Source organism: Molothrus ater, chromosome 1 (assembly GCF_012460135.2).
Source record: "Molothrus ater isolate BHLD 08-10-18 breed brown headed cowbird chromosome 1, BPBGC_Mater_1.1, whole genome shotgun sequence".
NCBI lineage: Eukaryota > Metazoa > Chordata > Aves > Passeriformes > Icteridae > Molothrus > Molothrus ater.
The window spans coordinates 204,075-229,203 of NC_050478.2; the positions used below are offsets into that span (position 1 = coordinate 204,075).

General features: G+C 60.4%; 1 protein-coding gene across 1 annotated transcript in view; it reads right to left on the minus strand.

The window, feature by feature from the left end:
* Positions 1-404: 404 nt before the first annotated feature.
* The window catches only part of AGAP3 (ArfGAP with GTPase domain, ankyrin repeat and PH domain 3), a 114,297-nt gene continuing 89,572 nt past the window's right edge, over positions 405-25,129 (minus strand). Inside the window, exons 12-18 of the mRNA XM_036398430.2 lie at positions 21,433-21,606; positions 16,794-16,955; positions 5,426-5,580; positions 4,897-4,987; positions 4,347-4,569; positions 3,052-3,307; positions 405-2,809 (exon numbers count right to left, since the gene is read on the minus strand). Of these exons, the coding sequence (XP_036254323.1) occupies positions 2,594-2,809; positions 3,052-3,307; positions 4,347-4,569; positions 4,897-4,987; positions 5,426-5,580; positions 16,794-16,955; positions 21,433-21,606 (1,277 nt within the window). The 3' untranslated portion in view covers positions 405-2,593. The remainder of the gene's footprint in view (positions 2,810-3,051; positions 3,308-4,346; positions 4,570-4,896; positions 4,988-5,425; positions 5,581-16,793; positions 16,956-21,432; positions 21,607-25,129) is intronic.

The following is a 25,129-nucleotide window of genomic DNA, read 5'->3' on the forward strand; positions in this document are numbered from 1 at the left end:
ACTCCCGGCTCGCTGTGGCAGCCCATCACTCCCTGCCTTCCCCAGCCCAGCTCCACGTTGCTGTCCTGTGCACAGGGACCAGATGGCCCAGCCCCCTGCCCTGCATGTCCCCTCTCCAGCACAGCCCTCTGGGGTGCCCATCTCCCATCCCCCAGAGCTGGGCATTCCTCTGGGGCCATGTTCTGGCATTGTCCCTCAGTGCCCCAGGCTGGCACATCCCCCCTCCAACCTCAGCACTCTGCCGTGTCCCAGGAGCCTGCTCTGGCACAGGACTGCTGTTATCAGAGCTTGAGCCCGAGGAGAAGAGGCTGAACGTTGGTCAGTGTGGGCTGGAGAGTCACCAGAGCCAGCTGCAAACCAGGGCTGCATGGAGGCCCCAAAGGCAGCACACTGAGACACTGGCCTGGCAGGAGGTGGGTTGCTTTATTGGCCTTTATCTCCTTGGCTGCAGGTAACACACACAGGGCAACTTATGGAAAAGAAACCGTATATACAGAGTGTCCATATAAATATTTCCAATGTACATTTTATACACAAGTGACAGAGACATTCCATAGCAGTGTCCAAAGCCTTGAGGTTCCAGCATTCAGCTAGAGGCTTGACCCCAATGCAAAGAGAGATGCTCCTCTCCTCTCCTCTTGCTCAGCTGGAGACCAGCCCCACCTGGGCAGCAGCGGGAGCCAGCGGGAGGCTCTGATGGAGACACTGTGTATGGCTTGGAGCTTGGAGTTTTAACCTGGAAGGACAGTGACTCTACAGACAGACAGACAGAGCTGGGGATCCCGAGGTGACCATCTTCTTTCCCCTCTAGGTCAGCAGGGAGGCTGGGGAGGCCTTTGTCCAGGGGCAGTGCTGGGGAGGTGCTACCCTTCCATCAGCACACGGGGAGCAGTCTGGGTGCGTGCAGCCCTCCCGCACTGGCCAGAAGCAGAGGAGCTTGGGGGTGCAATGCAGAAACACGCACCTCCTGCTGCCCCCCACCTCAGCACTGCACTGGGGGTGTGGCAAGGCCAACACGGAGGGAGAGCAGGAGGGAAGTGACCACACTGACCTCCCTGAGGGAGCAGGCGCAGCCATCAGCCTCCCTGGTGCTGCTGTGCAGGGGAGGCCACACAGCTGAGCTGCCCCCAGCCCCTGCTTTATCTACAGATGTGTGGCGGGAGCAGGAGACACTGCCTCCCCATCCACGTACCGGTCATGAGAGCGGGGGGCACTGGAGACACCCCAGTGACTGTGCAGGAGCCCTCACAAGCTGCCAGCACAGGCTCTGCACCGCAGCACGGCCAGAGGCGGCTGGAACCAGCGCAGAGGAGCAGGACCTGGCTTCCAGCTGGCTCCCAGCCTCCTCCTGGCTGGAGCAGGGCTCTGCTGGGGGCAGGCACCGTGGGGCTCTCAGAGCCACTCCTGCAGCCCTGCTCTGCGCCAGGGCTGGAGGGCAGCTGTGCACGGGCAGAGGCTGTGCCGGGGCTGGCGCTGAGCTGCACGGGTTCGGTGAGCAGAGGGCTGTGCTGGGCTAGCCCGTGCCAGGGCTGAGCTGCACGGGTGCAGTGAGCAGAGGGCAGTGCCGGGCTAGCCCGTGCTGGGGCTGAGCTGCACGGGTGCAGTGAGCAGAGGGCCGTGCCAGGCTAGCCCATGCCAGGGCCAGTGCTGAGCTCCATGGGCACAGTGAGCAGAGGGCCATGCTGGGCTAGCCTGTGCCGGGGCTGAACTCCACAGGTGTGGTGAGCAGAGGGTCGTGCCGGGCTAGCCTGTGCTGGGGCTGGCACTGAGCTCCATGGACATGGTGAGCAGAGGGCAGTGCCGGGCTAGCCCAGGTGGGGGCTGGTGTTAAGCTCCACGGGCACGGTGAGCAGAGGGCTGTGCCAGGCTAGCCTGTGCCAGGGCTGAGCTCCATGGGCATGGTGAGCAGAGGGCAGTGCCAGGCTAGCCCGTGCCGGGGCCGGTGCTGAGCTCCACGGGCATGGTGAGCAGAGGGCAGTGCCGGGCTAGCCCAGGTGGGGGCTGGTGTTAAGCTCCACGGGCACGGTGAGCAGAGGGCTGTGCCAGGCTAGCCTGTGCCAGGGCTGAGCTCCATGGGCATGGTGAGCAGAGGGCAGTGCCGGGCTAGCCCAGGTGGGGGCTGGTGTTAAGCTCCACGGGCACGGTGAGCAGAGGGCAGTGCCAGGCTAGCCCGTGCCGGGGCCGGTGCTGAGCTCCACGGGCATGGTGAGCAGAGGGCAGTGCCGGGCTAGCCCAGGTGGGGGCTGGTGTTAAGCTCCACGGGCATGGTGAGCAGAGGGCAGTGCCAGGCTAGCCTGTGCCAGGGCTGAGCTCCATGGGCATGGTGAGCAGAGGGCAGTGCCGGGCTAGCCCAGGTGGGGGCTGGTGTTAAGCTCCACGGGCATGGTGAGCAGAGGGCTGTGCCAGGCTAGCCCGTGCCGGGGGTGGCACTGAGCTCCACGGGCATGGTGAGCAGAGGGCAGTGCCAGGCTAGCCCGTGCCGGGGGTGGCACTGAGCTCCACGGGCATGGTGAGCAGAGGGCAGTGCCGGGCTAGCCCGTGCCGGGGCCGGTGCTGAGCTCCACGGGCATGGTGAGCAGAGGGCAGTGCCGGGCTAGCCTGTGCCAGGGCCGGCGCTGAGCTCCACGGGCGCGGCGTTGTTGTTGGCGTTGGCGTTGCGGCGCGGCAGGCTGGGGGTCAGCGTGGCGGCGCTGTCGCTGGGGCAGCCGTGCTGCAGCAGGATGTCGATGCACTCCTGGCTGCCCGCGCGCCGGGCGTAGGCCAGCGGGGTCAGGCCCCGAGCGTCCCGGCTCTTCACATCCACTCCGTACTGCATGGGAGACAAGCAGCTGGTCAGTGCTACCTGGGAACTGTGTGCCCAGGGGCACGGCAACGGCAAGGGGCAGAGAGTGGGAGGGTGGGCATGGACAGGGGACCAAGACAGTGGGCAGGTCAGTGAAGTGCGCATGTGAGGGAAGCCATGGAAGCAGGACGGATAAAGGTAGCAGGGAGGTGGAGAAGCACCGGGATAGCACCAGAAGCACTGCGGTGGAGGTGTGGGTTCTGTCTTACCCAGATAAGCAACTGTGTGAAGACCACATTGGCCATTGCGCAGGAGAGATGCAGCGCTGTGCGCCCGTCTCCGTCTCCGTAGGTCTCGTTCACTTCCTCCTTGGTGCCATGGGCCAGGAGTGTCACCACGAGCCGCAGGTCATCCTCCACCACGGCCCGCAGCAGCTGCTGCCCCAATGGGATGTCAGACTGGGGTAGTGGGGCCAGAAAGAGCTTCTGCTCATACTTAGCTCGGATCCAGCGCTCCTTCTCCTCTCTGCCAGACAGGACATTGTCACAGTCACAGTTGAGACAATTTGCCTGGGCCCCAGGCACAAAAGGACACAAGTATCAGCACTGCCACATGAACATACTCGTGTGAGCAGTGAACATCTGTCACACCCAGGTATGTTCTGCACAGCCCCTGCCGTGCCCCTGTGCCCACAGCTGCCACCGAGGCTCTGTCATCCCACTCTGGACACCTTCCCAAACCCTGCTCCACTCCGTGCCCCTCCTTCAGCTCCCTACGGACACAGTGTGCTTACAGCCATGCCTGCACGGCAGCAGCAGTGTCCTGCAGCCAGCCCCCGCAGCTGTCCGTGTGCAGCTCCGGCTGCAGCCCCTCACCCCCGGTGCTGTGGGCCCGCGTGGGGCAGCTCGGGGACCGTCCCTGCCCCAGGCCTGTGCGCGGGCCATGGCCAGCGGCAGGAAAAGGCCAGCGCTGCACACACCAGCCCAGTGCCACGGGAGGCACCTTATCGCTGCCGCCGTCCCGGCTGGTGCAGACAAAGGCTGTGTCCGCGTCCGTCCCGCCGGGGCGGCGGATCGATGCGCGCCGTGCCCCGCTATCTGCTGCCATTCTCTCCATCTGCGGCTGGCGGGCGGCCATCAATGGCGCGGCGCGCATGCGCGCTGCCGGCGGGCCTGACCCGCGCCCCGGCGCTGATAAGCGCAGAATGGGCTCTTGTCGGCCTGAGTGACAGGAGAGCGGCGGCGATCGGCACAGACAAGGGCTGAAAGGGACAGGCCCTGGGGACCCGCACCACGCCGCCGAGCCATCTCTCTTAACCCCTTCGGCTTCGCAGCCAGCCTCAGCTCTCGGAGCCACGGCACGGCTGCGGCTGCCGTGGAGCCCAAGTGCCCCGCCAGGGAGGCAGGAGAGGGTGGCCAGTGCCTCACGGGCAGGCAGGAGCCCCACACTGGGACATCCTGAGGAATCCTGCCTGCCCCAATGGCTGCTCCCAACCCCTGCAGTGCCACCCAGTTCTCCTGTGTGGTTCCCAAGAAGCATCTCTGGGGTTCACCACCTCCCTTACCGACTGCTCTCAGGAGTGGGCTTGGGGTAGCCCTCCACCATTCCCTCCCAGACAGCGTTTGCGAGGGCGTTGCCGATGGCCGTCATGACCATAAGAAGCTCGCTCGGCCAGTCATCCAGGTCCAGGGAGCGCACACGGGACAGGTGGGTGCCCAGGTTGCGGTGGATCCCGGAGCACTCGATGCACATGAGAGCACCCAGGTTCAGGCTGGCCCAGTCCGGATCTGAGGGCAGCAGGATCAGCGGGGGAGAGTTAACAACCTGCCCAGCCTCACCAGCCCGTCTCCTGCGGCTCAGACTCGTATCTGCAGGCACCTGCCCAGCTCGGTGTCCCTGGAGAGGCCAGGCCCTCAGGCTGGCCCGGGAGGGGTCACAGGGTGGCAGTGGGGGCTGTACCCCACCCCGAGGAGCAGCTCCACTGCAGGACAGGGCAGGACAGACACACCAAGCAGGTCTCTCTGGGCTCAGAGAGGGGGTGCCTGGGTGGCTGGAGCTCCCTCCCCTCCCCTCCCCTCCCGGGTGAGCCCCCCGCCCAGGGTGCCATCTCTTACTGGGTGCGTCGCAGTCCACGCAGAAGCTGTTCCCGCGCGCGGTGCGGACGGCCTGCATGGCCTGCGCGTCGCCCTGGCTGCCCAGCCGAGCCTGCAAAGAACCCCACAAGGCCCTTCACTGCAGGCCAGCCCCCCTACCCGCACCCTGCACCCCTCCTGCCATGCCACACCACGCTCCAGCAGGCTGGCCAGCATGGGGGCTCTGACAACAGGGGCTGGAGAGCCAGAGGAGCAGGCGACAGTGGGCCAAAGTGGGGAGAAAGGGCAGAAATGTCCAGGGAGGGAATGAACCATGCAGGATCCAGCCGCATGGGATGCAGAGTACTCTGTGGGGCCAGACCCAGACGGGGAAGAGGTGACAAGAAACCCAAGGGAACTGCACAGTCCCAGGGACAGGACTGAACTCCCACTGGAAGGAGAGGGATCCCACAGGATTCAGCTTGGACGGACAGGCAATCGTGGGACATGGAGGAATGTGGCAAACCAGATGCTGGAGAAGATAGAACAGAAGCTGGCCAAGACCTCTTACCTTGTTTTTGCTGCTCTCACAGCCCTGCAGGCTGGCCAGGATCTGGCTCTCAATGGCCTGCACCCAGAGCTCCCGCTCCTCTGACGTTGAGGCTTCAAAGAGCCACGTCTGGCCCGTCAGTGACACGATAATGAACTCAAATGGCTCATCTGGTTCTGGAAGAGAAAGGTTTGCCTAACGTGGGACTGGGAAGGAGGGGGTCTGCCATGGGACAGATCCTGCCATCCGCACATGGCAGGGTTGAGGCAGCAGCAGAGCCCAGCAGGCTTCTCTCCTCCTGCAGAGAAGAATGAGAGCTCTGTGCCAGTCCTGCCTCCTCCCTCCCTCTGCCCCTCACAGCTCCACTGGCCTGTGGAGCTCTCCCTGCCCTGTGTCCCACCCTCAGAGAAAGCTGCCAGGCTCTGGAGCAGTGGAATCAGCTCCTCCACGGGGCCGGTGCCTGCAGACAGCCCCAGTGCCAGGGCTCCGTGCCCACCCTGGACGGGCCCTGCACACGGAAGAGGAGCCTGTGCAGCAGGCTCAGAGGCAGCTCCTCACCAAGGCTTACGAGGTGTTCTGCCCTGCTAACACCTGCCAGCCTGGCTCTGCCTCACACGGCCCCCCACGGGCACAGTTCATGGGGTGTCGTGTCAGCCTCACACCCAGCACCAGCATTTACCTTTTATTGCCAACTTCAGTAGTTAGTGCAGTAAATGACTTAACTAAGCGGGGCCTGAATGGAATGACTAATAAACGTTATGTCACAGCACACGCTTCAGCTCATAGCAAAATGATTTGTAATTACCTAATTAGCGTTATGCAAATAACACCCTCATCTCCATAATGTGCCTTCCCAGCTCTCTATTAAAAGCAGGGAGTCAACTGCTCAGCTCCAGAGACAGCGCGGAGGCCGAGGGGCCTCTGGCCCACATCGCGGCAGAGCTGCGCTGGCCTCAAGCCTGGCAGGGCCTGTGCACACCGGGCATGACGTGGGGAGGTGAGCAGGGGAGTCTGGAAGGGTTTCAGGGGGGTCTCCCTGGCTTCTCTGCAGCACAGAAGGCTCTCACTGCAGAGGGGAGCAGCAGGAAGGCAGGCACTGAGGAGCTGCACAGCCCACAGTGAATGGCTGCAGAGGCCCCTGGCTGTGTCCCACCAAGGGCATGGCCACCCTCAGCTACTGCGGGGCCTCCTGGGCCCATCTGAGCCAGGCTGTGTCCACCAACCTCCCCAGAACACGGTGCAGCCCTGGGAAGCCTCCTTAGGAGAGCCAGGTCCGTTGGGCATGATGGGAGTGCACAGCCATTCCTCCAGGCTCGTGGTCAGCACCTGCACCGACAAGCACCAGGCCTGGAGACCACCAGTGCTTGTGAACTGGGGCAGGAGAGATCCACAGGCTGGGTCTCCACACCATCCGAGCCTGGGGAGGATGGAATGACTCCAGCATGAGGGCTTGTCCTTCCCAGATAGGAAGGCAAGGCCCTTTTACTCATTTCACCCTAAATCAGCCTGGGACTCCTCCTCTGGGGAAAGATGTCTGCAACTGCGTGTGTCCTGCTGGAACGAGAGACTGAGCCCTCAGGAGGACGACAGACTGCAGGGAGGGGGTAGTTAGCCACGCTGCTGGACTCTCCCCTCTGTGATGCACAGGTGTAACTGGGACATCCCACTTGTCCAACACTTTCCTCCAGCTCTCAGCTGCAGGAGAGACCCCACAGACATCAAGTCCCAGCTCAAGAACAACATTCTTGGAAAATATACAGCTGCCAGCCTGTGAATACTAGGAGAGGAAATAACCAGGCAACAGCCAGGCTAACAGGCATTGCGTCTTTTGCTTGCTGGCACCAGCCCCTGTGAGTGCTGCCAGAGCCCAGCACGGGCAGGGAGCCCCCAGACTGCAGGGGAGCCAGGACCATCCCCCCACAGCCACAGGGCTGGTGGCTGCTGAGCACTACCAGCCAGGCAGGAATGAGCAGCAGCTCCCTGGGCAGAGGCTGCCCAGGTGCTGCAGGGAGCATCTGCAGACAGGGCTCCTGGGGAACCCTGACACATCACATCATAACAGGCCCTGTTCTCAAACCTCGTCCTGCCTTGGTCTGAGCCACCTGTGGCTGCTGCTGCTGCTGCTGTGCTGCTGAGCCCAAGCCAGCTGCCTGGACTGGGAAGCACTGGGTGCACTTAGAGTCCTCCTCCCTGCTGCTGAGCCACTCCTGCTCAGCAGGACGAGGACATCATGGTCAGCAGGACACAGGGAAGGTTCCTGCTGAGGGCTCACATGGCTCCATGCTCCTTGCTCCTGTTTCCTGTTTGCCCAGCACCTCCCCACCAAGCAGGCAGGCAGGCAGGAATCCCAGACCCAGCCTTCCTGCACCTGTACACTTCCAGGGAAGCAAGCATCAGCCCTGCCTGCCCAGGGCTCTGGTGTGGGGGTCACTGCTGCTCCTTGAGGCACCATGCTGGGGCAGGGGGCTCCATGTGGCTCCCACCACTCTGCTCAGGACATTCACAGCAGGGCAGGAACTTCCCTCCTTCTGGGTGAGAGATTTCTGGGGCACCAGCCTGACTCGGATGGACTTTCCTACTGTCACAGCTGAGGGACATTCCAGAGCCCTGGGGCTGCCCAGTCCCAGCCCTGGGAGCAGTCCCAGTCCAACCAAAGCCCTGGCGCCAGCTCTGCAAGACGCAGGACCTCCGTTCCCCTCCTGCTTTGTGCCTCCTGGATTCCAGCTTCACGCCAAACAAAGGCCCCGTTGCTCTCGGAGCCCGGGAAGAGCTAACAAAGGACCACAGCTTTTCTGCTGTGCTGTGGCCAATTCCCCACCTCACAGTGCAGGACGGCACCATGGGCTGATCTCTGTGGAGGCCTCAGCACAGCATGACTACGACAGAAGAGTGTGGCACTGCAGGGTCACACCCTGCAGGATTCACACGGGAGGACCAGCAGAGCTGGGAAGGGAATCAAGGACTTGCAGCAGCTTCGAACACTGTGCAGACCAACCTTCTGGGATGGTCTAGGACCAGTTCCCGAGCTCCTCAGGGCACCCATACAAGTTGAATCAGTTGTTTTAGGGAAAGCACTGGTATTCTCAGCTTCTTCTGGGGAGAGGTACAGGTTTCCAATGTGGCAGGGCCATTTCTGGCTGGATGAGAGGGAGGCACCAAGCAGATGACATAAGCAGAAGGGTTTAGACTACCTCTGCTGAAGCAGAACTGGCAGAACTCCCTCTCCTGCCCCACATGGGCACAAGCTCTTTCCTGGAGGCCAGAGAAGTCCCAGAGCTTGCCAGCTCCTGCCTGACAGGGCTCAGGCCTCAGAGGAAGCCACTCTTGCAGGAGCAGGGAGCCCTTCCCAGCTGCCTCCGAGTGCGTGGCTGCCCAGGGGCAGATGGCAGAGCCCCCAGCCTTGCCATGGCAGAGCCTCCAGCCCTGCGATGGCAGAGCCCCCAGCCCCATGATGGCAGAGCCCCCAGCCCCACCATGGCAGAGCCCCCAGCCCTGCGATGGCAGAGCCCCCAGCCCTGTGATGGCAGAGCCCCCAGCCCTGCGATGGCAGAGCCCCCAGCCCCGTGATGGCAGAGCCCCCAGCCCCGCCATGGCAGAGCCCCCAGCCCCATGATGGCAGAGCCCCCAGCCCTGCGATGGCAGAGCCCCCAGCCCCGTGATGGCAGAGCCCCCAGCCCCGTGATGGCAGAGCCCCCAGCCCCGCCATGGCAGAGCCCCCAGCCCTGCGATGGCAGAGCCCCCAGCCCCACAATGGCAAGGCCCCCAGCCCCATGATGGCAGAGCCCCCAGCCCTGCGATGGCAGAGCCCCCAGCCCCACCATGGCAGAGCCCCCAGCCCTGCGATGGCAGAGCCCCCAGCCCCACCATGGCAGAGCCCCCAGCCCTGCGATGGCAGAGCCCCCAGCCCCACCATGGCAGAGCCCCCAGCCCCACGATGGCAGAGCCCCCAGCCCTGCGATGGCAGAGCCCCCAGCCCCGTGATGGCAGAGCCCCCAGCCCCACGATGGCAGAGCCCCCAGCCCCACGATGGCAGAGCCCCCAGCCCTGTGATGGCAGAGCCCCCAGCCCCACGATGGCAGAGCCCCCAGCCCTGCGGCTGCCCCGGTATGCTGTGGGAGCCCATTACACCAGATCCATTAGAATTAGTGGGCAGTGGAAATGAATGCGCTGCCTCTCTCTCTCTCTCTTGATGATTTTTTGATGATGTTTTAAAGACTGAGCTCCGTGAAGAGTTGCTGAGCAGAGTGGTGTGAGCCGGCTCTGCTAATGGGTGTTAACCCCACGACCCCCCTTCCAACACTGCCCAGGAACCAGGGCTCTGAGCAGGAGCAGGATTAGGGAGGGCATGGCCGGGACAGCAGGGCCCTGTGGCACCCAGAGCCCAGCGGCAGCCAAGACCATGGGCAGGGCCTGCAGGGACAGGAGCAGCCCAGGGCAGTCACCCTCCCTCTGCCAACACCCCAGCCCTGGGGGGAAGCACCGCGGGGCTGCCAAGAATGAGGAATGGAGACATCCTGTGTGAGACCAGAGGGACAGCAGGACGGTATAAAGTGCCCACCAAGATGCAAGGGAGCCTGCACCTGCTGCTGAAGGCAGCCCTGGGGAGAGGGTGCCCAGTGGAACAGCGTGTCCCACTGACACCTGTGGGATGCCAGAGAGGAAAAGGAAGGGGAGCAGCAGTGACACAAAGTGCTGCCTTCACAGCTCATGCCAAGCCCCCTCTCTAAGCTCTGAGTGGGGGGAAGTACAGCTCTGAGCACAAGGGGTACGGGGGAGCTAAAAACGCCTCAGCTTCAATACAGGGCTGGGGCAGAGCTTGGCCCTGCTCAGCAAAGGGCTCTGGTACACCCTGCACTGGTGCCCAGCCCAGAGAGCCTCCTGTAGGGACCCTGACGTGGTGCCACGGGAGCAGTACTTCCACCTCCACTCCCATGGACACCCTGCTTCCCCGTGGGGTGCACGCAGGCAGCGTGGGACAGGCTGGCCCCATGCCTCACCCCTACCTGAGATGCCCCCACACAGGTTGGGGCAGCACTCTCAGAGCACAGGTAGCAATAAGGGGGGCTGCTCCCCTGTCCCAGAAAGCACCAGGATACGAAGCAGCTCTGTGAGACAGAGGACGGAGCAAATGTCCCTCTGGTTCCCACCAAGTGCAGCAGGACTGTGCTCCCAGCACTTGGACATGGCACACCAACTCCCTCTCTGTACAGGGCACTGGACAGAGCTCCCCCACGCCAGCCCAAAGGCCCAGGGCAGCACTTTCTTCCTCGTGGGAAGGGGGAGTTCAGCACAAGGGATGGCAGGAGCATCTCCATCCCAGCACACCGGGCAGAGAGCCTTCCCTGCCAGACTTCCCAGCTGGCTCCTTCCTGAGCAGGTGGGAGCAGGACAGTGCAGGACACCTTCCCTGCATCCCGGCAGGTCCGGCAGAGAGGAACAGGATTCCACTCAACATCAGCAACACAGGAAGCAGAGCTGGCACTGAGCCCCACTCCTGAAGTGGAAGTTTCCTCTGTCACCTCTGTTCTTTGCCATCTCCCAGTCACATCCAGCGTCTCCCTCTCCCTGCATGCCCTCCTTCTCCCACTCCCATCCCTTCTCCTGCTTTGTGCTGGCATAGTAGAAGTGCCTCCAGAGATCCTGGAGAGTGGGTAGTCACGCAGGGAGGGGGTGCTGGGATGCCTCTAGCATGTGGGGCACATGGCAGGAACCAGGGCAGGTCCTGTGAGACATGCAGGGAGACCCTGGCCCGCAGCTCTGCTCTCTGGCTGCCAAGCCTGTGAGAAGGGTCCTGGAGCAGGGCAGCCAGCAGCCCCTGGCCTCGGGTGCTTGTTTGCAAGCTGCGACTGTACCATATCATTATGAGGTGTTTGGGATATCAACAAATTAGCAGGCGTCTGGGAAGAGAAGGATGCAGCACCATTCGTAAATGTCAGCTCGCTACCTCCTCATTTTGCAGATCATTAAACCCAATATTCCCAACCTGTATTAGTGCGACAGGGACAGGCCCTCCGCGGGGACGGGCGCCAGGAGAGCGCAGCAGGAGCAGCGCTGTGCAGACCCCCCAGTGCTGCTGTCCCGGCGCCCCCAGGGCCCAGAGTGCCCCAGGCTGAGCTGGCAGGCACCCCCAGGGATGGCGTGGGGCTGGCGGGTGGCAGCAGTGGGGACTGGAGCGTGGAGGAGCACACTGAGCTGTACCAGGGGGCATACGGTGGGGTCCCAAACATGTGTGGGGAAGGACAGTGTGTCAGGAGGAGCAGGTGCTCCCAGAGGACACCACAGGTGCACAGGGGGGTGCAGGGGGTCATGTAAGGGTCCAACAGAGTCATTTCTGTGTACATGGCAGGGAGGATGCAACGTGGGATGCAGTGTGCGCACAGCAGGTGAGGCCTGGGGGTGGCAGAAGGGCTGGGGGCTGTGTGCAGGTGTCAGGGAGGCAGGTCACAGGAGGGAGGGCACAGACAGCACGGGCTTCATGGTGTGAGCAGAGGCTTGTGGCAGGGTCAGGAGTGTGCACATGACGGTCTCTCAGAGGGGTAAGACGGAGCTGTGTAAGGTCCCCAGGAACCACAGACTGAAGGGGTGGGACCTGACGGAGACAGGGGACCAGCTGAACCACAGAATGCCCAGCACAGGCTGCCTCCCTCCCGCCAGGACTGAGCAGGGAGCTCCAAGGTCCGTAATGAGCTGGAGTGACTTGTTAGCACTGAATTAAGAGGCTTGGTGGAAGGAAGCGCGCGGGTGACACAAGCTGTGTGGGGCAGGCGGGAGCTGAGCGATAGCAGCTGGAATCCCCAGCAATCTCGTGAGCACGGCTCAGCCTCACACTCCTGCCTTGCCACGATCGGCCTCGACAGCCCCTGACAGTTGGCATTAATCACGCACATCGCCCCAACACAACTCTTTACTGGCCATCAATTTCCTGTGGGTTTTAAAACTAAAAAACAAAGACAAAACCGCGTCGTTTGGCCGCCACTGAGAAGCACATTAAGGGGCTGTCAGCTTCTCGCCATGCACCCTGCATCACTCTTTAAGCACATGAGAAGTTCATTATCCCCGGAGCTCTGGCAGCCATGGGGAGACTGGAGCAGGGAGCGTCGCAAAGGTGCTGCCGCCCTCAGCTGTGTCTGCTGGCTCTTTGGCCCTCCTGGGAGCACCAACAGGGGCCGAGGGTCCAGGCCAAGGGGAGTGTGGCTGCAGGGGGCTGTGGGCTGCTCCACGGCACGACAGGGCCCTCCTGGCCACAGAGCTTTGCTGGGCTCTGATAAGAGCAGACTTTCCTGATGGTCCTTGCAGGATGACAGTGCACCTACACCAGGGGGATGAGCATCTTTGTCCCCTGACAGCCTGACACACGTTTGCCAGCCTGTGGGTGCTCCCTGACAGCCTGAGCTGCACTCCCCAGCTTGGTGACATCTCCGGCAGCCCAATCCCACGCCTGCCATAGTTTGCGGATGCTCCCTGGCAGCCTGACACAGAGCTCTCTTTAACATGAGCCCATGTAAAAAAGCAACAGCTCGTTTGATTTATGATACTTCAGAACAACTAAGATTCAATTGCTCTGCACGTCCCTGGCTCTGATTACCTCCTAAATGAGATAAACTGATGGCAATTTATCCCCAGACCTCACCAACTTTCCCAGGATGCTAACCTGAGCTGCTCATGCCTGGCTCCCCAGCGTGGGGCGGGTGGGGGCAGGTGCAGGCAGCCTGAGCACAGTCCAAACCTGCTCCCTACATAGCCCCAGGGCTGCTCCTGCCCGCAGGGATGCTGTGACAGAGGCTGAGCCTGACACCCTGCCTGGCCCCATGCAGCTCCTGGAGGGTGGGGAGTTTTGGGGGGTGTCCCTCCACAGTACTCCCCACACCAGTACAGCCACACTGATGTGAGCTAACAGAAAGCATGGCTCCTCACTGGGCTGTCCCCACGCTCCTGCCAGGACAGTGAACCCTCCACAGAGGGATGAGCACCACGAGGGGACAGCAGCTCAGCCACACGGGATGGCAGCTCTGCCACAGGGCCCGCTCCTGGCACAGCAATTTCACACTTTCACCATGCTGACTATGCAGAAGCAAAAACTCAAATTACCCTGCTCTGAAAAAACTGCCATAACTGTTCAAAGCAGATAAAAAAGATTCAAGGGGGTATCAGTCATACTTATGGACACCAGTCCACGACACAAACCACTGGCCATGCCGATGGTGTGGGGCAATGCTCAGCCCAGGGTTCACAGCTGGACCATTCAGACATTGGGATGGGACCTCAGGTGGAGGCTCAGCACCTCCTCGTGCTTGTTGCCAGGCTCTGCTTGGCATGCAGGACAGTGACCCGTCATGGGTGGCACCTGAGCACCAGTCCCAGAGTCACTCGCTCCTCTGCCTTTGCTCTGGCCTGCTGGTCTTGCTGATGAGCTACCACAGTGTCCAGAGCTGCATCATTCTTGGAACAGTCCCGCAGCTCAGAGCAGGAGAGAGACCAACCAAGTCACTCACAAAGGTACCAGGGCAGGAGCTGTGCAGCAGGCACGTGGCAGGCAGGGGATGGAAAGGCTGTGTGACCCAGCTCCCTAATTCATACTGAGCACAAGGATACACATGGTCCTCTCTTGAGGATGTCCCCCTCATGCCAAAATGGGGCACACAGCTCATTGCTGCTGGCACTGGCTAGAACCAAGGTGGGAAGCTCTAAATGCAGCAACAGTGGCTGCTCCCGTGGACTCAGAGCATGGCTCTGCTGGCATGGACGCTGCCCACAGCAGCAGGTCCTGTTGATGCAGGGCAAGCTGGGAGCACGACAGAACTGACCCAGCCTCTGGAGCTCCAATTTTGCAATTGGATCAATTTTCCAATATACTGGATTCTTTTAAAAAAGAAACGCGAGCTCAGTTTGTCAATAGCTGACCAAAAGCCAGACACCCACCCTGCAGCAGCCCGCAGCAGCACTGTGCCCTAGCACAGGCCTGGGAGCAGCAGGTTCTGCCAGCTCTGCCCCAGCAGCACCGAGCTGGCAGGTGCTGCACCTGCTCACCCTCTGGAGAAGGACACAGGGGCCTGGACAGCCTGGGCTCGCACTGGAGATGTGGAGGAAGGGCTGCCTGTGTGCCTGTGGCTTACAGGTGCCCCCTCAGCCCCAGAGCAGCTCCGCTGCCTGCTGCCAGCACTCTGGCACCAGCAGCACTGCAGACCACAGACTGGGGGCTCCTCCTGCTCCCAGTACTGGTGCCAGAGGTTCTGGCAGCACGAGGATGCACAGTGTGCAAGGTCTGTGCAGTGACAGATGAATTTTGGTAACTTACACTGGTAAATGAAGTTCTGTGTGGAAAAATGCCGAGGAATGCACACTGTAGGAAAAAGTTACATTGCTAAAACACCTGATAGGGCTTTAAATTAACTATATCAACCTGAGACAGGGCCTGGGTAACACTTCAGGTAAGACAGACCTCTGCCCAGCTCACCACCACAGCCAAGGACCAGTGCAGGAAACAAGAAAAATGTTCTCTGCACTCGTGCTCACCCCATGTCTCCACCCCCATCACTCCACCTTCCAGGGATGCTGTCAAACCAGGAAGGACAGAAAGAGTGACCATGTGTCTGAAGATATATGCCTGTGAGATGATGGAAAACCTGGGATTGCTCAAGGACTCCCGTCCTGGGCACACAAGAAGGGTGACAGCCCTCCAGCCTGTGCATCTGGGAGCAGAGGGCTGGGAATTCTGCCAAGCACGCATGTGTTTGTTCAAAAGGAACTAATCAAATTTTAAGACTTCAAGCAGTGGTTAGTGCATGTTACTGCTTCATAAAAGTGTTCCCACATTCAATTCCCTTTTCCACTAGGAAATGGCATCCCGTTCTGTGTAAGGTCAGGTCCCAGCCTCTGCACCTCCCACACTATCAGCTGAGTGGCTGCAGGGCCAGAGCTCCTCTGCAAGCACTGACACATCAGTCCTGTGCTTCCTGGCCTTTGCTGTGGTCAGCTGAGAGCCCTCATGTCCACATCACAGACCCAATCATGACACCAAGGTCAGCTCTGGGCCTCCTTTACAACTCTCAGCATTTTATTTACAGGGCAGGACACACTACTGCAGCACACGCTTTCTCAGTCTCACGTGTGGGGGTGCAAAACCATCCCCTCCTTCCCTGCCCCACTATTCATACAAGGAATGATCCTCTCCTTTTGCCAAGCACTGGGCTGAGAACTGCAAATCAATTTGGGCAGGGCAACAGTGGGTCTGAGGAGGCAACACGCATGCAGAGCTAAGAACAAAGTGCAAATACAGGCAACGCTTCTTGCTATCCATGGCACACCAGTCTGACAGACTCAAACGATGCTAAAGGCTCCTCAGACAACCACCACAGAGGGGAAGCCTGTCTGAGACTTGTGCATTTCAGATGCAGACAACTACAACAGCGAAAAAACCCAACAGAGCTGCCCAACTCTGCACATCATCAAACAATGATTCCAAGAACAAGAACTTGAGCTGCTCTGCTATGGGACACCTGGGCTGCTGGACTGCAGGCAGACAGGTGATTTGGAGCAAGGTGCCAGGACAGCTGCAGCACCTTCAGGTACAGACTAATATTTCCTGGATTGTTTTGCAACAGCTGTTAGCTTCAAACACTTGTACTGGAACTTCCTTCCCTGTGAATTATATCTTTGGTTCACTACAGAAGCTTACTGAGTGCTGTGGGACAGGATGACCAAGAATAAAGTCAAATCTCACTTTTCCAGCAGCTACCACAGATGCAGGCTTTGGAGAACATGGCTGCCAGACTCATCTCTACCTGGACAAATCTGGGGTCTTTTCCCAGCAGAATGCTTCCCCATGCCTTGCAGCCTCCCTGTCAAGCGTTGGGTCCCTCTTCAGCAACCACAGGCACCAGAATTTCTCAACACAAAACCCATCAGTTTTCTGAACATTGGGAAAGCAATGCACATGCCTTCAGCTGGTCCCCTGAAGCAGACCAGCTTTTCCAAAAGACTCTTGGCTTGAGGCAGGTGCCCAGAACAGGTCTTCTAAATTATGAAAGTCTGACCAATTTACAAGTCAATGGAATTAGGTGCTTGTGGTGGAAAGTGTCTGAGAGCACACCTTAACCACATGGTGTACTCTCAGGTCTGCTGCTACAGTTAGAAATTTTAATTACCAGTGACTGTCTGAGCACACGTCAGGCATGATGGTGGTTGTGCAGGGCACGTGGGAAATGGAGGGAAAGGCAGATCAGAGAGGCTGGTAGCCCTTTCCTGCCTCAGCCCAAGCTGCTGGGACAGGGAGTGCTCTGAGCCCCAGGTCACACTGAGCCCCTCATGAGAAGCACTCCAAGCCCCAGGCCCCAGAGAGCACCCAGGACCCTCTGAGCAGCAGAGCTGCCCCCAGGCAGACCCTTCCTACCTTCTGCTGCCGTGCTGGGGCCATCAAGCCGAGTTGTCCCTGTGCTCTTTTTCCTGCGATGCTTTTTCCTGTTGGCATGTGGTGACGGAGGCGGCTCCAGCTTTGGGCTGGCGGCGCTGGAAATGTTTGGGCTGGAGCTGAGGGAGTCAGCAGTACCGTTAGCTGGGGACAAAAATAAGGCAAGTCATGCACATGGGACAGTGACACTCCTCTTCCCAGAGACACCAAAGCGCTCTGGAGCCAGCCCCGGTACTTGGCTGGCTCGACCTACACGACCCCATGAGACAGGGCCGCTCCCACACCCACTGCAGATGAGGGCTGGCAGCTCCCTGGGCAGCCAGGCTGGACCAGTCTGCACTGGGATCCATGCAGAACAATCCCACAGGGGCAGCACTGGCACCTGTGCAGCGGACACGTGCAGCAGCAGCTCTGCAGCAGCCCGAGGTCCCAAAGGTGTGCTCCTGGGGAAGCAGTGCCCTCACAGGCAGTGCCCTCACAGGGCTGGGAAGTGTTTTGGGAAGGGACAACCCAGAAGGTGATGTGGCTCTCCAGGCAGACCCAGGCCCCAGAGCCTCTGCAGAAGCCCTGCCCTCCCAGCACTGCTCTGCCAGACGAGTGACTGGGGCTGCCACACTCAGGAACCTGAGCATGATGGGCTCAATAGGCTTCCGATACGGAGCTGAAGAAGCTGCATCCCCAGCAGCAACGCACCAAATTTATCCTCAATCATACTGTTCCTCACAATTAATAGCAGAATTAGAAACAATCAGGGAGCTGCCTAATTACTGTCAATTAGAGTGCGCTAATCAAGCTCCGATCACACACACACACGCTGCCGCTGCACTCACCATTAAATGTCAAATTTCATTAGAGACCAGCAACAAAATCAAAAGCCTGACATTCAATTTCAGCAGCACACACAGCGCAGGCTTCCAATCAGCATAAAAATGCAGACTCCGGGGAAGGCAACGAGGCGCAGGAGTCCTCGCTGCACTGTTAACCCTCTCCTAAATCCACTCCTGCCTCTCCAGTGTCCACCCACCCCAGGGCACAGATGGCAGCTCCATGCCCAGGACCCCTGCCCCGGGCAGCTTCCTGTCCCCTCTGCCACAGCCCAGTGTTCCCCAGCAAGTCTGACTTCCCATTTCCACGTTCTGTGGCACCTGGAGTTAAAAAGGAACCACAGCATTGCACAAGGGCAGCAGCTCCAGCAGTGGGATGGCAGGGACCTGCCAAGCCTTTCTCCCACCCCAGCCCGTCCTCTGCTCCCTTGGCTCATCCTGGTTTGGTCAGAATGGTTTTTGGGGCTTGGTTGGTCTCGACAAACACCAAAAGTGGGGTGGAGAGAGGCACAGAGGGACAGAGGCAGGAGCTGCCCCAGGCAGGGATCGAGGTGCAGCTGGTGTCCCCCTCACACAGCTGAGAGAGGCTGCAGCCTTGGCGCTCTCCCAGCTCTGGTTTCTCCTCACTGACACACACCAGTAGGGTGTTTCTGCTGCTATTTATCCATGGGGAAATAGCTCACCCTTGACAATTAAGAGAGATAAATCTAATAAAATCAGACTCCAGTTTTCTAAATATAAATTACTGATCCTGCTACAGGACCGTGCTTAGAGCAGGTGTGAAGCACCTTCACCTCCCAGCCATATGTCACAGGAGACCTGAACTTTCTCGTGGTGCTACCATGCTACACGTGGTGCCTCCATCCTCCCTCTGCTGCCCACCTGCTCACCAGGATGCTCCCTGGGCCAAATCCCACACCTCTGGCACCCTGCCCCACTCCAGGCTCCGTGACAGGGGTTGCACATTTCTGCACTCCCCCTCCTGTGGCCTGCTGTGAGCCTGGCAGCTCCTGAGGGATCATCACCCACGTCCCTGCTCTTATTGCCCAGCAGCCAACACAGAGCTGGGGACTTGCAGGGCCCCCGTGGGATGGGGACAGGGTGGCAGTGGGCTGGGGGCAGCACATGGAACACACTCCCTCTGCTAGATCAGACATTGCTCACTCTCTCCTTCCCCAGGAGGACAACTGAACCCCTCTGACCCACCCAAGGACTGCCAGAGCCCCAGCTCACCAAGGGAACCTTTCACAGGCACACCTGGGACCTCCTGGGCCCTTCTCCAAAGCAGTCAGCCTTAGGGGGGGCCCTGGGACCCCACAGGTGGGCTGCAGAGCTCCTGCACAAGGGACAGGTACAGAATGTGCTGGAGCATGTTCATATGACTGTCTGGCCCAATCCCACTCCTCCACGTACTCTCCAGGGCACAACCAGAGCAGACAGCCTGTCCCCAGGAGCTGGGATGGCAGCCTACAGCCTTGCTATGTGCCCAAAACCAGCTCTGAGCACAGGAAAACTCCTCACCTGCCCTGCCATGCAGAGAGCCTGGCCCTGGCAGAGCTGGGGTTCAGCTGTGGTGCAGGGCAGCCTCCCCCAGCTCAGCTCCTCCATGGAGGGAGGGCTGGTTGTGCTGCTCAGCTCAGCCATGTGGGAAGCACTGCCCCCAACAAATGCACCCTCCCTCAGGACACTGAGAGCCCACCTCTGTCACTGTGGCTGTGGGGACACAGAGCAGGGATGAGGAATGCCTGGGACCCCCGTGCTGTGCTGTGGGCCCTCCAGAGCAGCTGGCCCTGTGCCCAGTCTGTGTAGCTCTGACAGGGTTTGGGGTCCGGCACAGGGCAGGGGCACCTGAGAGGGGATGAGCAGCCACAAGCAGGACAACAGTGAGCACTGGGATGACACCTCATCCCTCCAGGTCACTGGCAGGAGCAGCAGCACAGAATCACAGAATGGTTTGGGTGGGAAGGGGCCAAAGCTTACCCAGTCCCACCAAGGCAGGGACACCTCCCACTGTCCCAGGCTGCTCCAAGCCCTGTCCAACCTGGCCTTGGGCACTGCCAGGGATCCAGGAGCAGCCACAGGTGCTCTGGGCACCCTGCTGCTTCACCACCCTCTCAATAAAACATCTCTTCCTTATATCTAGTCTAAACTCACCCACTTTTAGTTTAAAAACATTTTTCTTTTTCCTGCCACAACAGACCATGCAGATCAGCTCTCATTTGAGTCTTCAGTTACTGTGCACAGAAGAGGCAGATTGGTCCAGGTGCTGTGAGCACAGACAGCTCCTCCATGGGCAGGAACAGAAGGACAGGGGGATGGAGAGCAGAAGGACAGGGGACAGAGGGATTGGGGCAGAAGGACAGGGGACAGAGGGATGGAGAGAAGGACAGGGGACAGAGGGATGGAGAGCAGAAGGACAGGGGGCAGAAGGACAGAGGGCTTGCTGTCCTGTGCCACCCAAGGAAGGGCAGGGCAGAGCAACACCCAGCACGGCCACACCAGCCCCCAGCTCTGCAGAGGGGCTGCTGGGAGGAAGGATGAGACCCGCCACGACAGCTCCTGCGGCAGGAGGGAACTGGGGCAAGGAGCTGCTCTGCAGAGGGCTCATGGCACAGAACGGATCTGTGCCAAGGCAGTGCCCCACGCGGCGCTGCATGAGCGCACCGGAGCTGCTGCTGCCGAGCACGCCGGGCACGGAGCCCTCTGCACGGAGCTCCCGCGGGCCGGGCCTGGTGCCGCCCGGGGGACCCTGCCCGGCCCGGGGGACCCTGCCCCGCCCGGGACAAGCATCAGCCGTGCGCAGCCCGCGCTCCCGCCGGCCGCCCCTGTCCGAGGCCGGGGCTGCGGCACATCCCGCTCAGCGCTGCGCCCTTCCGCTCCCCTCGCCCGCGCTGCCCCATCAGCAGTAACAGTCTGATTAATTCGCTTCCAGCAGGGAGCTGATGGGGCCAATGATGGAGCCGCTGCATCAGGCGCGCTGAAATTGATAGTTTTTCACAGTTACAAATGAGGAGCCTCCTCAGCTGCAAATGGCGCCCGCACAGTCGGACTCCGGTAATGATCATAAAGAGGCTCCTTTAAACTGCGAAAGCCCCTGGGAGCGGGCGGGGGGGCGGCTGCCGCGCTAATGAGAACTACAAGGGGCGAGCAGGCATGGAAATGGCTCCTCCACTCTTGATGTGCATTTAACTGCTTTTTTAGTGCGGCGGCAGAGCCAGGAACGAAGGAGTGATGAATGCAGCACAAAAGCATTTATTTTCCAATTCGGCAAAGTGGCTACGTTGGGAAATGTATGAATTATTTTAATTCACTCAACTGTCCTGAAACATCACTGAGAGCGAGTGAGCGTGGGGGGAGGGGGTGGGCCGTGCTCAGTGTGTGCTCCAGAGACAGGAATCACTCCTATTCCTTCAGCTGCCCCGAAATCTGGGACAGGGGGGTGCCAACAAGGTGCAGTGATGGAGAAAGCAGTGGTACGTACCCCAGTGCCCCAGCAGGCAGAGCTCAGAGCAAGGTCAGAGCACAGCGCTCGGAGCCATCCTGCTGCAGAGCAGGGTCCCTTGGCTGGAGCTTCTCCATGCCTTGCAGGACAGCTTCCTCCCTGGTGGGACACTGCCAGCTGACCCTCACTGAGGGGGACAGCTCCAGCGAGGCCCAGAGGCTGTGTCTGACACTCAGGGCACACTCTGGGCTCACAGCCACAGGGCAGAGCTCAGCCCTGCCCCACGGCTGAAATGAGCTCCCCACCTGCTGTGGCTGAGGGGACAAGGCCAGAAGGGGTTGGGGCAGCTACTCACAGGGGTTGGGGCAGCTGCCGGGGATAGCCACGGCCTCGTTCCACTGGTCTGCACTGGAGACAGAGTAGGAGCGCTGGTGCATCCCGTCCGGCTTGGAGCTGAAACCCACGAGGTTGATGCCGCTGATGGAGCGCTCCGAGTGCAGGGAGGTGCTGCTGGTCGAGTGGGGAGCACCTGCAGGAGAGAGACACGAGCACGGACTGACTGACTGACTGACTGACTGACTGACTGACAGACTGCTGCCAGGGAGCATGGACTGACTGACTGCTGCCTGGGACTGACTGCTGCCCAGGACTGACTGCTGCCCAGGAGCACGGACTGATTGCTGGGAGCATGGACAGACAGACTGCTGCCCGGGAGCATGGACAGACTGACTGCTGCCCGGGAGCATGGACTGACAGACTGCTGCCCAGGAGCATGGACAGACTGACTGCTGCCCAGGAGCACGGACTGATTGCTGGGAGCATGGACAGACAGACTGCTGCCCGGGAGCATGGACAGACTGACTGCTGCCCGGGAGCATGGACAGACAGACTGCTGCCCAGGAGCATGGACTGATTGCTGGGAGCATGGACAGACAGACTGCTGCCCGGGAGCATGGGCAGACTGACTGCTGCCCAGGAGCATGGACAGACTGACTGCTGCCCGGGAGCATGGACAGACAGACTGCTGCCCGGGAGCATGGACAGACTGACTGCTGCCCGGGAGCATGGACAGACAGACTGCTGCCCGGGAGCATGGGCAGACTGACTGCTGCCCGGGAGCATGGGCAGACTGACTGCTGCCCGGGAGCATGGACAGACAGACTGCTGCCCAGGAGCATGGACAGACTGACTGCTGCCCGGGAGCATGGACAGACTGACTGCTGCCTGGGACTGACTGCTGCCCAGGAACACGGACTGATTGCTGGGAGCATGGACAGACAGACTGCTGCCCAGGAGCATGGACAGACTGACTGCTGCCCGGGAGCATGGACAGACTGACTGCTGCCCAGGAGCATGGACTGACAGACTGCTGCCAGGGAGCATGGACTGACTGACTGCTGCCTGGGACTGACTGCTGCCCAGGACTGACTGCTGCCCAGGAGCACGGACTGATTGCTGGGAGCATGGACAGACTGACTGCTGCCCAGGAGCATGGACAGACTGACTGCTGCCCGGGAGCATGGACTGACTGCTCCCTGGAGGCACTGGAGGAGAGAAGGCAAAGCTGTCCCGTACCTGAGGTCACACTCCTCGGGTGGCTCCACATGAGGACAGGCTCTCCCTGGCTCTCCTCTCCCAAGGGGTGCTTGTGCATCACCCCAGGGTGCTGATGGAAGAGCCCAGCACAGCCCACCTCCCAGAGGGAGCCCCGCTTAGTGGGGTGCAGTGCAGCACCCCGGGATGTACAGCTGGGATTGTGGCACACAGCCTCCCCACAGCTGGAGCTCTCAGTCATGATTTTCACTACAGCCTCTGGCCCCTGGCAAACCCAAACCCAGCCCACAACCAGCACACCCACTTTCATCTCTCAACTTCACTTTCTTGTGTGTCCCTGGCAGGAAATCCAGCCATGCTGGGGTCACTGGGAGACAGTGGGAAATCACATGGAGGGTGTCAAAGAAACAAGCAGGGGAGCAGATGTGTGTAAGGTGGGGATGGCAGGTGGAAGCTCCTTTTTCCACAAGCTCAAAACTGCTGTGGCTGAGCCCAGAAACCTGAACCCCCAAGAGAGGAGTGATTTTGGGACTAGAGACTCACAGAGGACAAGATCACTCAGAGATGCAAAATGGGTCAAGTGTTTCTGGAATACAGGAATACCCAAAATGTCCAGAACAGCAAACAGAACGGTTCTGACAGGGAGCACACACCCTCCCTCCCGTTCAGTCTGCAGGCAATGTGCCAGAGGACAGGGGCCCGAGGGATCCCTCTGCACCTGCCCAGCACCAGCCCCCTCCCAGCTCCCCTCAGGCCATTCTGCTCCAGCCACTGCAGAGCGAGTGCTCTGGGAGCTCAGGCCTGAGAGAAAGGGCCCTGTCCCTACTACAAAGCTCCTTCTCCTCCTTCCCTGCCCGGAGGCACAGACACTGAGCTGGGACTCTCACTGCAGCCCACCTGGCCATGGCCCAGGGCAGGGCCATGAACAGCTCCAGATGCTGCACACCCACAGCTCCAGCCCTGCAGCCATGATGAGGCTGGGCTGTGAGAAACCATTGGTCTGATGGGACTGCCACAAGTGAGAGCCTTCCAGGGAAGCAGAGGAACACCTGTGGAAGCAGGTCCTCAGTGGGAGCTGCCACAGCAGGACAGCTCACCTGCCTTCCTGTGGGAAACCACATTCACTTGGCTCTCATGGATCCCAGCATGGCTGAGGTGGAAGGGAGCCCTGGCATCATCCTGCACAGCCTGGGTCAAGCAGGGCCCCCCAGAGCTAGTGGCCCTGGACTGTTTCTGATGAGTGTGGAGCATCTCTAAGGAGGGAGATAGGCAAGCTATCCCTGTGCTGTGCCACCCTTTACAAAGAGCAGAGCCCCACAAAACCCCACGTGAAGCCCCAGAGCTCATACATAAATGTATGTTTCTGTCCTTGTTGTTTCCATGAAAACCCAAGTGTTGCTATTTAGATGTGCCCAAGCATAGCCAGGGCTGCCGAGTGTGTGACGGGGCAGCTCAAGAGTCCAAACACCCCCTCCAAAGGCAGGTGCTGAAAGGAGGGGTGACAGGGCCACCAGCCCTGCACCAGGCATGGCTGCCACCATTGTCACCACCACCATCACCAGCACTCCTTCATCGCCAGCATGGATGGCATGTACATCCCACCCTCCTCTTCCCTGTGCTCCTGCTGCACCAAAATGCCCGTTCCCTGCAGGGCTGTGCAGGGATGCCCTGTGAGCCCCCTGCAGACCCCACGTGCCAGCAGTGCTGATGGAGGGCTGGCTGGGACCCTCACCCCAGAGTGCCAGCCCGGGGACCAGCCCCTGCGCTCCCCCAGCCTGACCCCAAGCTGCCAGGACCCTCCTTGCAGAGCCCTCCACGCTGCCTGCCTCCAGCCCGGCTGCTGCATGTTCCCCCTCCCTCCCTCCCCTTGTTCAGCGCCACAGAAACACGTGTAAAACCATGACACTGACTTTGCCTCTAATTAGCCCTTAATTTACAAGACACACTCGGAAGGGTAATTAGCTGGCGCTCCGCTCCTGACTGCTGCATCCATCTCCTCTCTGCCTCCTCGTGGGAGGGAGCCTGCTGCTGCTGAGGCAGGGACAACGCTGCTCTCCTGGGATGGGATGGGCTGGGATGGGATGGGATGCATGGGATGGATGGGATGGGATGGGATGGGATGGGATGCATGGGATGGATGGGATGGGATGGGATGGATGGGATGGGATGGGATGGGATGGGATGGGATGGGATGGGATGGGATGGGATGGGATGGGATGGGATGGGATGGGATGGATGGGATGGGATGGGATGGGATGGGATGGGATGGGATGGGATGGGATGGATGGGATGGGATGGGATGGGATGGGATGGGATGGGATGGGATGGGATGGATGGGATGGGATGGGATGGGATGGGATGGGATGGGATGGGATGGGATGGGATGGGATGGGATGGGATGGGATGGGATGGATGGATAGGCTGGGATGGGATGGGATGGGATGGGATGGGATGGATGGATGGATAGGCTGGGATGGGATGGATGGGATGGGATGGGA